The sequence below is a fragment of the Dermacentor andersoni genome, chromosome 3, assembly GCF_023375885.2.
Source record: "Dermacentor andersoni chromosome 3, qqDerAnde1_hic_scaffold, whole genome shotgun sequence".
Lineage (NCBI taxonomy): Eukaryota > Metazoa > Arthropoda > Arachnida > Ixodida > Ixodidae > Dermacentor > Dermacentor andersoni.
In genome coordinates this window covers 206,144,379-206,157,970 of record NC_092816.1, presented here as the reverse complement: position 1 = coordinate 206,157,970, position 13,592 = coordinate 206,144,379, and the positions used below count along the sequence as shown (strand labels likewise).

The 13,592-nt window shown below is 48.3% G+C and overlaps 1 protein-coding gene across 5 annotated transcripts in view; it reads left to right on the top strand.

Annotated features, from left to right (window-relative positions):
• Window positions 1-13,592, top strand: part of LOC126524341 (polyamine-transporting ATPase 13A3-like) — a 358,071-nt gene that overhangs the window by 236,464 nt on the left and 108,015 nt on the right. For all 5 annotated transcript variants that reach the window (XM_072287406.1, XM_072287408.1, XM_055067260.2 and 2 more), the window contains one exon: window positions 1,572-1,709. In XM_072287406.1, the coding sequence (XP_072143507.1) occupies window positions 1,572-1,709 (138 nt within the window). The remainder of the gene's footprint in view (window positions 1-1,571; window positions 1,710-13,592) is intronic.

Here is a 13,592-nt window from a genome sequence, read left to right as displayed (position 1 = left end):
ACGTTTGCTCCTCCACTCATAAGGTAAGCTGCCCAGGCCCAGTCCTCTTGCGCTTGCCTTTACCCGAATACTGGACTGGCTAAAGCTCTCTATTGTGGTATTTATCCTCCGGTGTGAAGTGACGGAGGCAAGCGCGCAGATGCTGGCACTGATGGGATACCGACAGCCCGATGCGCTGCAGCCAACATGCGAATGTTCGCATGTTGCCTTGCAGAGGGGAACGATGTCGCTCGCCGCTTTACATGGTGCTGATCACTTGATTTCCAGCCCACAGCGTAACAAGGGCAGTCCATGGTGCTCGCGAAACGGAAGCTCCAGACCAGCCCTAACCACGCCACTCGCGTGGACATGGAGAACGTTGTAACACAAGAAGATGGCACTTGCTGTGTGCCGGAAGTGCTTGAATGTAGTGATAAACTGTCGTTGTGCATTCTCTTTCTGTTAACTTTCTTTGCTGAAAAAGCTAACAAACATTTCAAGTCTTGCAAACATTTGTTCACCATGAAGTTGGAAAAATCGACGACGTGACCTGGATCGCCAACCGGATAGCTCACCTGATTGACGTCAATTAGGAAAACTATGACAATTCGGAAGGAGCGGCTGAAAACACGGGAGAGCGGCGTAGCGGCGATTGGTAGCGATGCACACTTTCAAAACGTTGTAATAAATTACACGCTTTACGCGCAGCGCCTAAATGCGGCATTAATAATCGGAAGACCTATACCTAACGACTCATTACATTTGTAAGAAAGCGACAAAATTGTTTCAGGGCGCATTTAACGTACAATATCCTAGTCGTCAAAGGGCAGTCATAGAAACCACAGAATAATATGTAAAAGTAGGATGAGTTGCCACCCCAACTGTTTCTGAGTCTGTACTCTAGACATATACAAATGACGATCCTGACCAAGTAGCCATAGCTGGGTTCTGTGCATGTGTGTGTTTTTTGTACGTGTATTCGACCTGATCCTGGAAAACCCAGCGCTACTCAAGACCATGTCGGCGGATGGTGGCACATATTTTTAGCCGATGCCGTCATGTTGTACGGTATCTAAGGAACAGGCAGCTGGCCAATTAACACTGGTATAACACCTGAATGCATCAAACCTATCAGAGTCGGCAACCTCACTAAGCAAGAAAAAAAAGAAGGGGTGCCCCTTCGTTCCTTCCTTCCCGTGTAAGGCTGCAACATGCTGTCTCCATCATGTTCTGAAATTTCGATCGGGTCAAGAAAATCTAATTATCGGGTTTTACGTGCCAGAACCGTGATCTGATTATGAGGCACGCCGTAGTCGCGGACTCTGGAATAATTTAGACCACCAGGTGTTTCTTTCATGCACCTAAATCTAAATACATGGGTGTGTTCGCATTTTGCCCCTGTCCGAATGCGGCCGCCGTGGCCAGAGAATCGATCCCGGGAACTCGTGCTTAGCAGCCCGACACCATAGCCACTATGCAACCAAGGCGGGTAATTTCGAACAGATTAATTAATATTTTCACGTGATGAAATTCCATGTGACGTTCTATTTTCGTACCGTACTTATGCTGAATCGCGCTGTTTATTTTTGCAGGTAATGGAGGAACCAGCAACAGACGGGATTCAGTACGACGTCCTAACCCCGACTGTCATCAAGCCTCGTCTGGACATGGAGAAGACGAACCTGCAGGAAGGCCTCTTCGAGCTACCCCAGGCGGATCCTTGCTACGAGGTTCGCTGCAGTACTACTTCTCAAGACAATAATGGTGCACCCTCTAACCCAAGAAAGAACAAATGAGGAAACGCCTGATACTATCGTATACTTCGCAAGAATAGCACACAGTTTAAAGGATCCAAGACAACTGTTGCATCACATGTTGAATTTGTATTCAGATTATTTTACTTCTATTTCAGGGACAGTCGACAACATGTTTACTACATGCTGGCCATTTGAGGTTCGAAGAAGACGTTTATGAAATTCTCTTTAAATTTAAAGCTGACGAAATGGGCCGTTCCTTTTCGTAACGTATATACAAGCATCGAGCGCTCATATAATGCCAAGTTTAGGCTTTTCATCGCAATAACCAGCTCTCTGACTATGTCTTTATTGCCTTCTTTTTCTTACGTATAGGACATGTCTCTGTCAAGGTGGTTGAATTGGGTTAAATCAATGCGTCTGATTTAGAGTCACAAATTATACTTCGTCGTCGTAACTTCTTTTTGTGTACGGTGTGCTTATCGTACCCAGGATGTAAGCAGGCATTCTGAAGGCATGCTGGTACTCATAAGCTGATGGCAGATTAGTTAATGAATTATTAGTCTAGATATCTAGAAGTGATGGGTTAAATTTCTGGTGTTATCAGCAATGCAGAATTCGTTTCAGCGTGCTTTCACCGGTTACCTCGGGATCGCTTCTCGACTCCTTGGCTAAGATCGAACTGTAGAGGTCAGAGCTGGGGAAAGATCTAAGATGGGGCTGCTTTAATTACACTTGAAATGGTAGTAGAACTCTGTCTTATTACAGGCATATTTTCCATCCTTCTTTTCTTCACACTGCTCTTTCTTCACATTTCCTTCATGAAATCTACGGCCGATGACGCTGCGGCTGACGCTGCGGCCGAATTTTCCAATAATCCTGTGTTTTGCGATGATGGCGAGGTAGAGCCTATAGTACGGAGCTACTCATCTCCTCCTCCTCGCTGCCACTCGGAGCCGGCTCAGGGGCACACAACTCATTTACCTCTGACAGCGGGGCAGGGCAGCACCCGGCGGCAGATGTGACGAGCCAGTGAATGAAAATCAACAATGAATTGCAACACCAGAACTTGATACAAACACGCACACTATAGGATGTGGATAAATGCTTAGGATAGACTCCAGAATGTTTGCATCCTGGTATTTAAGAAAGTGAACAGTTTCATTCCATGGCTGCTAATAAGAGGGAGGAAGAAAACCTAATTAAGTTCATGGAAGAAAATTTCATTGATAAGCTTTGAGATACAGTCATAGCTTTACACTTTAGACATGAATAATTATAGCTTGCTACAGACATTGAAGCAGCCTTTCGAGAGCAAGGAAAGGAATAAGTTTTTCTAGCTCTCCATTCCATTCTACTAGTCGAATGGTAATTGCGCTACAATCTACAGTCATCGTCATTAGTTCTGCCGTAATTTTTAATCATTACATACCACATTACGTGAAGCGGCATGGCCAAATGATGGTTTGAAAAATGGCCGGCGGCAAAGAGTAATACCACATCACAATATGGACGTGAAATTTCTTAGGGAGGTACCTGTAAACAAAGTAAGTAAATATCTTTGAAATTAATATTAGGTTCATTTCGGTCTGGGTGGGAAGCGGCCTCCGGGTTGTGTGACGAGCACGCTTCCCCGACGCCGCGGCGGCTCCACGGTTCTGATTGACTAAATGTGTGCCTAGTGCGCTCGTCATAGCGCACGGCACGTCGCAGCCATCTGGCTGACTAAAACGGGGCCTAGTGCTTGCGTCGTTGGGCACGTGACCGCACAGCCAATGGGTAGGAGGTGACGCCACGTCATGAGTATAAAATCAGTGTATAAAAATTCGAAAGACGGTTAAGCTTCCCCTTTAAGAGTGGGACGCAATAGTATTGGGGGCGAGCTCCACCACTGGAAAAGCTGGCGCCACCGTCGGCGTGACGTGGCATGAGCGATCACGTGGACCCAGCGCACGCGTCGGCTGCTTCGGAAGTGCCGAAGCGAGCTGAAAACGAAAGTTGAAAGTCCCAGCTGCGCTGCGGTTCTGATTAAGTGGTGAGGCTTTACCGCCTTGGGCGTCTGCTTGACAACATTTGAAAGTACTATAATAGGTGGGGGCTGCCTTTGGAGGCGTGCAGCATGGTAGGCCATTGCTTGGTGCCGAAGTGCCGGACGTACGCAACGGAGCCCGGTGTTAGCCTTATTCACGCGTAGCTGCAGGACAACAAGCTGCGTGTTGCTTGGCTCGCGAAACTTAGAACCGGCATACAGTCATCGGCTACAACTCGGCTATACAGCAAGCACAGACGCAAGGAAAATTTCTGCTACGGCGCCAGGACTGCGCGATGTTCGGTGAGTAGCAGAAAACGCGCACTGAGACTCTCGCCCGCACCCGCTGCCCAGCTAACGTCATGATGGTTTGGTCTATTAACTTGTTGTTACTAGATACTGGCAAGTTCACTGGAACGGAAAGGGTGCGTGCGCTAAGACGCATATTAAAAAAGAACCATGGCATATGGTCATGTTTGTGTTATGAAATAATCTACTGGATTACAAAAGAGAAGCAGAGGGAAATCGCACGCTGAGAAGACCGATAAACATTCAGTGCGATGCAACTTGGGAAATAATATTAATATGTCCAAGAACTTAGAAGACAAAAAAAAAAAGAGTGAATCGTCGTGACGGCACATCACAGTCGCCGCAGGCATCGAAGTCTCTATAATGAAATTATTTTTGAACAGTTCTGATAGCATCCACGCAACAATGGCTGCTAGTGTGCTGTCAAATGCTCATATGCGGTGGCCTAAAGCTCGGGGCAAGGCGCGAAAATGCTCTCACAGCGAAAGCAAAACATTGTTCGTGGACATCCATGCAGACGCGCAGTCGGTTGCTGCGAACCCGTGCGATTGCTGCATTGAGGCCTCATTCTGTTATGCTCCATTTGTTTATACAGACGGCCAACTGTAAGAACATATTTCACATAGTTAGACTCTCAGCGCTTGCCTACCTTTTGCGCAAGAAGCCGCTTCGGGAGACTCCATCGCGGCGACCGCGCGCTGTGGCGTTCACTGTACGTATTGGGTAAAGAGCTAGCGTCTGTAAACGATACTGTGCTTTCCGTTTGCCCAAGAGTATTATATCGACAGTCAAAACTTCGCTCGTTTTGAGAGTACTTACATAAATGTCCAGGAGGGCTGCCGCGTGGTGTTTTTATTGAGCGTCGTAAGCGAAACCTATGGGGACCGCGCCGCATGATCCTTCATACTACGCAAGGGAGGCGCTTCCGACAGATGGCCACTCCGTAAGTCCTCGCCCCTAATTTAAAGGTCCCCGTCTGCTTTTAACATTTTCCCGCAACGGCAACTTATGTAACCGCATTGTTTAGCGGAAAAAGCTGACGGCGAATGCTATACACGAAGGCCACCTTTACGGTACAGATGTGGCTTCTTCTGTGGACTGATCTCCTGTTATTGTTTCGCAGTTTTTATATTTCTGTCTGAGAAGGAAGGATGGAGAAGAAATAAAGAGAGAAGACAGGCATGTTAACCGAATGCGTCTATGTGGGTACCCTACTCTGGAGGTCGGGAAAACGGCATAGAAAGATAGCGCCGTGGTGAGCTCACCTACGCACGCGGAGGACCTGAGCGAGTCAGAAGCGTTCACATAGGCCAGTCGCCTTCAAGAAAGAAACAAGTGGCTTCACAGCTTTGTGGGCCAACGAGCGGTAGGGGTGATCTTCAATTATTATTATTTGTTTTGAACACATATACACATATACACAGGTATCAGGAAAGGGAAAGCGAGGAGCAGGCTGGCAACTGCCACCGGAAGGGGCACAACGCCTGCCTACTCTTCTGAAGGGAGGTGACAGCAACACAGAAATGGAAGATAGGAACGAGGGGAAGAAAAAAGAAAGAGGAAAGGAGAGCAACAGGACAAATCTAAAGACCAAAGTAGAACACTGCAACAGGTCAAATCTAAAGACTAAAGTAGAACTCTGGAGCCGGCATTAAAGTGACGCCGCGTCGAACAGCCTCCACAATTATCAACCACATCCATGGCTAGTTCGCTATGCGGCTAATTGTGTTCTCCACGATGAGACGCCAAGTAAAGCTGCACGTAATCACCGTTTCACCGGTAGTCGGTTCACAATGTACACTATAAGGTGTCTGAACCCGCCACCTCCCATCTTCGAAGGAAGAAGCGTTAGGGTACAGTACTGATCACACACAGTAGAGCCGGTCACTGAAGGTCACGCTACTATAGAATGTTGAATGTTCATGCTACAAACGTGAACCTAAGTTAGTTAGTTCTATAAAGGTTAGTAGGGCGCGATGGGCCTGATCACGTTTAGATGCACAGCCACTGGGGTACAAACATTCCTCGAGTGTCGCACACCGCAGGCCAAGGAGATGATAGTTTCTCACTAGCGACATGCGCTGCGCACTGAAAGCGGGACACTCAAATATAAGGTGCTGAAGTGTCTCGTAGCAGCCACAAGACATACACAATGGACTTTCCGCACGCCCTTGTCTGTATAAACGTTCGTGCACGTTCACGCAACCAACCCTCAGCTTGAGCAGTTGTGCTCTAGCGCGACGAGGCAAGCCTCGACCACGAACACGGGGCGGGAACGTTCCATTTGCGACGCGCTGATCTGGATGCTGCTTGAGTAGGTGGCGACGAATCATCAGACGAGCGTCATCAAGCTTGCACAAAATTTCTGGGCAGTCACAGTTGTTATGAACGCAACTTGAAGCGAGCCGATCAGCCTCTTCATTTCCGGCGATTCCTACGTGTGAAGGTATCCATTGAGCAACGAGAGATACCCCACGTGATGTAATTTTGCTCGCAGAGTCATTAATTCTGCGCACAAGTGGACAATCAAGCTCACTGCGTTGTAACCTGCTAAGGGCAGCACGGGAGTCCGTAAAGACGGCAACCTTCGATGTAATTAACTCCTCTTGCACGTATTTCAGTGCAACATTAATCGCTGCTAGTTCCGCAGTTGTTGACGAAGTTGGATGAGGTACTTGAAAGATACGTCGTAGTTGAGTTAAAGGGCAGTAAATAGCTGCAGAGGCGCCTTGACCGTCGTTGTGTACAGATGCATCTGTGAAAACTTGAAGATAATCTGGAAACTTTTCGAACAAGTGAGACTGAGCCAATTGGAATATTGCCGAAACAGCCATATCAGACTTTTTGTGCATGTCAGGGATTGTGAGGAAAATGGGGAATACCTGTTTCGTGATACCTTTTGGAGGCGCAGACGTATCTGAAGCAGCATGTTCAGAAATGGCAGTGATATCCATAAATAATGCCGCCATTTTTCCCATGCGAGATAATGGGCGGTGAATCAGACGATCAAGGAGCCATTGACCATTCGATGTGCGGAGCAAACGCTCAATATGATATAGAGCTCTCTGATCTGCTTGCAGCCTCAGGGGTAACTGATGCGCTTCAGTAAGTAATGCAATAGATTGCGCCTCACGAGGTAATCCAAGCATTAGTCGAAGGGCAATGCGATGATCTCGCTCCAGTTGGGCCATCAAACTAGGTGGTATGTTCAAAATTGCTAATGCGTACAGCATGCCTGAGAGTACAGATGACTGGTACACCTGAAGAGCCGTTGTTTGGTCGCAACCAGCACTTCGAGCAGCCAAGGCGGCCACATACTTAAGAAGGGAGTGTGATTTGCGTCGTACAGATTTAACGGCAGGACGCCAAGAGATGCGATCATCCACAATTAATCCCAAATAACGGTGTTGACGCACCCAGTTTATAGGCGTTTCGTCAAGATACAGTCAGCTCATTGTTCGACGAGCACGTTGTTTAGGGTGATATGCTATTGCAGCCGACTTAGCAGGTGATATGAGCAGGCCAACTTCACCCAAGTACTCCGGAGTAGCGTTGAGAGCTCTTTGCAAGCTTGCACGAAGCCGCGGACCAAGGTGCAAAGGGCCGCTTATCCACAGAGCAATGTCATCTGCGTAGACAGCTATGCTCACAGGGAAGTCAGTGTCTCGAGGCAAACGACTTGGAAGCGCGGCGAGTACCGCGTTAAACAAAAGCGGCGATAATACGCTGCCCTGTGGAACACCGCACTTCACATTTCGGTATTCACTAGTTACTCCTACGACACGCACTTTCATCCGGCGCTCCGATAGAAAATTATGCACAAACTGGAGCAGACGACCCGAAATTTCCGCGGTTGCAAGAGCGAAAATAATCGCCTTATGCGGAACTGAATCGAAAGCTTGCTGTATGTCTAGGAAGAGCATGTAGGCGGAATGCTTGTTTTCTTTAGCAAATTCGAGTGCTGAGACAAGGTCTGATATGCTGTCCGGAGCCGAACGGCGGCGACGAAAGCCACTCATGACATCAGGGAAAAAATTCAGCTCCTCTAGCCTGACATCTAAGCGAAACAAAACCATTCGCTCCATTAACTTGATGATGTTTGAAGTTAGGGATATTGGTCGGTAGGACTTGAGGTGCCTTGCCGGACGCACGGGCTTTAAAATTGGTATTACCACGGACGATTTCCACTCAGCAGGGATTACACCGGTTCTGCATACTTCATAATACTCGTCCAATATACGGTCATGGAAACTCTTATCAACGTTCGGCAATGCTTGGTACATCACACCATCTGCGCCTGGAGCAGTGCGGCGTTTGGAGAGGCTCAGCGCGTGTCGCAGCTCCTCAAGAGTGAAATCTGCCTCGTCCATCTGGCAAGCTGGACCGTAGGAAGCGGTTACGGTGCTGTGACTTGTCAAAAAAGGAAGGTCGCTAATTGTGGTGTCACTGGATGCAGAAGAGACGAAAATGTCTGCAAATGCCTCTGCTATTACTTTTGATGACTGGCCAGTCGCTATGCTCAATGTAGCCGTAGGATTCTTGCAGATTTCAGGAGTGCGGAGAGCCTTCAGTATGCGCCATACATTTCCAAAACCACTTCCAGTATGCAACGAACTACACAAAGCTTCTCAGCTCTTGCGACGAAGCTGTTTTGTATGCCACTGTATGGCTGCATCAAGGCGACTGTATATAGTCCAGTCGGTGCGTCGTTTAGAGCGCTGTGCCCGTCTATAAGCGCGCCGTCGACATGCGCGGAGCCGCAAAAGCTTTAGATCTGGATTTGGTTTGCCGATATTCCGTCTTCGTTGTACTGTAGCTTTTTGTAAGCACTCACTCATAAGTTTAAATGGGCTGTCTTGAGATGGTGCCTCTGAGATCAGCTGTCGGAACTTGTCCCAGTTAGTAACTGTATAAACGACATCCTGGCGACCCGCAGTATGTGTTGGTGTTAATCAAATGGGTAGGTGATCTGAGCCCCACGGGTCGGGTTCAGATGACCAGGCTAAGCACACATCTCTCGTTGTTATCGCAAGGTCTATAGTGGAATGCTCCTTTCCTCTACCAATAAATGTAGGTTAACCGTCATTCAGTATCTGGAGATCGTTCTTGATAATGAACTCGTTAATCTCTGCCCCACGATTGCCTTGGGGACGGCTACACCATCGTGGATGGTGGGCATTAAAGTCTCCGCATAACACAAACGACGCACCACACCGAGACACTAAGCACTCAAGTAGCGAGGTATCGGAAGAACGTGTAGGCCTGTTGTATATGCTTGCCACCGTCGCATACACACCTCTGAGGCTCGCAGTAACAGCTACACACTCAAATTCATCGTCACAGATGCCGTCTGTGTCAATAACCGCGAAGTCCAAGTCAGCACGAACGTACACTGATGCTTTTGAAGCATTGCGCGTATGCGCCGCCTCCACACACTGGAAAGAGCCACAAGCTGGTTCCGCGCATCGAGTGTTACTGTGGACACCCACGAAGCCTGGCAATCGATATTCGTCTTTCCTTACGTTAGTTTCCTGAAGCGCTATAACGTCTGGTGGAGTCTTCATAGCGACTAGTCGAAGGGCTAAATCAGCGTGCCGCGGTCGCATCGACATGACATTCCATTGCAGCACAAAGGGGCGAGGCTGCTGACAACTGTTAGGATTGTTTCCGGTAAAACGTCTAGCGAAGGCCGTCGAGGACAGGAGCGAGTGCCTCCAAAAGTTGCCCTGCTGCTGACGCTGCTGGTGTCTGGCGACCGGCAATTAGAGATCTGATGACGTTGACAAGCATCTTTAGAAGATTGACAAGTTGCACATCGTCGTTGGCTGATACAGGTTTAGGTACTGTGTTTGCAGTGCTTTCCACTGTGATCGAAGTCCTTGTAGATACTTGTTCCGGCGGTTTCGATGGAAGCGCTGGCCACGATGTGTCTGAGAGGCAGAAGGTCCGCCCCCCTGCTTTCTGATGTGTTGTTTCTTTGTCACTCTTTGAGCGCGCTGCTTTTCCAGTCGCTGGGGCAGCACTACGGCGACGAGAGCTCTCATCTACTGCTGCCTTCTTTATGGCTTTTTCTTTTAGTGTCTTTAGTTCATTCTTCAATTAGAGACATCCTTTATCCGTTGCCAAATGTTCACCATTACAGTTAGGGCACCGATATGCCTGACTTTCAAAGGAATCTGCATGGTTATTCCCACCGCATTTGGCACAGACCAGATCTCTGGTGCAAAAGGCCTGAACATGACCGATCTTGAAACATTCATGGCATTGCAAAGGCCGTGGTACGAAAGGTCGAACAGGATAGCGCACAAGTCCAGCCTTTATATTACTAGGCAGCTTCCCAGAGGCGAAAAGTATCTTCCTGCACTTTGACGTGCCCAGCCTTCGAACGCTAATTATTTTGCATGGCGGCGTGCAAACGATCATGTTCTTAAAAACGTCGTCTTTTAGATCCAAGTCCACATCAGATACGACACCAGCCACTATATTTGTACCCTATGGTATGTAGGGACGTGTGCGAACCCCACAGATTTCAGACAAACCAAGTAGAGTTTGCACCATCTTATCATCAGTCGTGTCAACGGCAATGACATTTTTCCAGGGGTTCACGCGAACTTCTTGGATTAGTCCAGGGGCAAGTTTGAAGAAGAAATCATTAAGTTTCTGTCGAGAGATAGCATTCAGGCTTACCATCGCGTCGATGGGAATGAAAGATACTGTCGTAGTCTTGATGGTGCTGTATATGATAGTCCCTTCACTTGAGGACGACGCCGGAGACGTCCGTCGTGGGCGGCGGTGCTTGACAGGCATGAAAGCATCCGAATCTTCCGATCTTGAGTCAGAAAGCTCGGAATCAGTAGCGTCGTATCCTACTGCCGAACTGAGCCGTTTCCGAGCCGCGGGCGGTCTATGCTGACCGCCAGACGCGTCCAAGATCATATCTTCCATGGCAAGCTCCGCGGGGAGGATCTCCCAGCAGAGTAGAAGACTTCAGGGTTCAGCACAAACGTCGGCGCCTGTTACTGATGCACGAAAATAATGTAAACAGAGAAAAACTGCAGCACCAGAAGAAAACCAGCAACCGAGCACAGTAACTTCGTCGTCGTCGTAGCACCTGCATAGACAACCTGCATTGGAAACAGCCAATCGCCCAGTCGTCACAATGCGATAGATAATGTTTGTCTTTGCGACTGAAATCGATGACAATGGCACAATAATTGTTCTATGTTCTTCTCCACGCCGCAGCCGTCGCATGCAGCAATGTCGGTCATTCCAATCAAAGTAGTGTACGCCTTTGTGAAAGCCACTCCCAACCACAGCCGGTATATAAGTGATGTCTCAGGTTGGTGAAGCCCGAGTGCAAGTCGGAGTTGAAACGAAGGGTTCAGTTCGTACAACCTGGTACGCCTTATATTTGGGGTGTTCCCCTCTGTTAAAGAGAGCTTGCGTGTCAGGTGACGAAGCTGCCTTGCAACATCTGTCCTGGAAAGAGGAATGGGAACGCTGTGTGGTTCTGGATGCGACTCTCGGGCAGCTTTGTCTGATTAATCATTTCCACTGATCTCGCAGTGGCCAGGTAGCCACTGGAAAGTAATTTCGTGACCTTTCTGTTTGACGTCGCGATAAAGTTTGGCGATTTCGTATGTTAGCTGTTCGTGAGGTTCACGTCTGAGAATTGATTGCATGCTGTGTAAAGCTGGTCTCGCTTCGGAAAACATGGCCATGTACCAGCACTCTCTGTATCAATAAATAGAAGCCCACTGAACAGAGCCGCGCGTTCTGCAGCCGTGGACGTCGTGTCATGTGACGTCTTGAATCGAGTGTTACTCCGCTTGCCTGTATAAACGCAGCAATCCCAGAACTGGTCGATGTGGTCGGTCCGTCGGTGTAGATGTGTACGTGGTTACTGTAGTTCTCGTACAACAGGAGAAAGCTCAATTGCTTTAGTGCAAGCGGGGGTAGATCTGACTTTTCCTGAAGTCTTGCAATTCTGAGGTGTACTTCAGGACTCCACAAACACCACGGAGTAGAGACCGACCTTGCCGCAGGTGTGTAACCCGACGTAAGCGAGGTATGATATGCACTGACAGTTGTACTAAATTACATGCGGGATCTTTCCACGGTGAGTGGCGAGGTGATGTGCCTGACATGTTCCTGACATATGCATGCATTGTCTCGACGGCGATGTGCGTCGTGATTGAATAATCTTGAGCAACAGCAATAGTTTCTGCCATTGATGCACTGCATGGTAACATCCCCAGAGCTTGGGCTTGAATGCTCTGAACTGTACGCAAATTGGTTTTGCAGGAGTTGGAAATAATAGGTAGGCTGTACCGTAGGAACCCAACAAGCAACACCCTGTACAGCTGTAACAAAGATTGTGTGGACACCCCCAGTTCCTCCCTGCAAGGAACCTGAACAGATGACATATAGCAATCAGTCACGTTTTCACGTGGTTCAACATGAGAAGTCCAGGGCAAGTCGCTGTCAATCACAGAACCTAAGAACCTGTGACTTCTCATGGACGATATCACTTGTTCTTTGATTGATGTGGCGTATGCAGACATTGGCTTCAGGGTAAACGATACCACAGCACACTTTTCCCACGTCATCTTTAGAAACCTTATTTACGAAGGTAGCATGATGTCGATGAGGCCGCCTTCTGAAGCCGAGCGCGAAGCTGTAGCTATGTCACCCCCAACGTCCACGTAGAGATGTCGTTGGCGTAGATAAAGAGTCGAACGGTGCTTGATAGGTCCTTGAGTAGCCCAATGAGGGCTAGATTAAAAAGCGCTGGGCTTGGTACTCCGCCGTGAAAGACTCCACGGCTACTGTAATAGTGGAGTATAAGGGCTTCGCTGGGGATCACGCAGAATGATCGCATGTTTAGGTAGGTATGAACCAGAGATATATCTTGCCACCAAGTGCTATTGCTTCTAATGCTTTAAGGATTGCTTCATGGGTAATGTTATCGTAAGCCCCTTTAACTTCTGGAAGTAAGGCATCAGACAAGCGCTTACAGGCCTTCTGGGATTCCACGTAACTTACCAAGTCGACAACGTTGTCTACGATGAATGGCCGCTCCTGAATCTTGTCAACGTATCTGGATAAATTTCACAGTGCTCCAGGTACTACTCCAGACGCGTTAGAAACATCCGTTCCATTACTTTTCTTGTATAACTAGCAAGCGCGATCGGATGGTATGACAGAATGTCCAGAGGCAACTGGCCAGTTTTGAGAAGCGGAATAAGGTGACTTGTCATCCATTGCTGGGGAACCGTGCCACTCTCCCATGAGTCACTGTATAGGAGAAGGAGTGCCTTTCGAGCGCGTTCACCAAGGTTACACAAATCGCGGTATGTAATGCGATCAGGTCCTGGCGCTGAAGAACGCCTGCATAGAGCAAGCGCAGCCGTCCAGAGAATACGAGAATCACGTGAGTATGGTGAGTGGTCGTGAGCCTGCGTTCCAGTGGAGCTTGCTTCCCCGGAAATGCTCCTACACAAGCTTTCTGCCACTTTAAT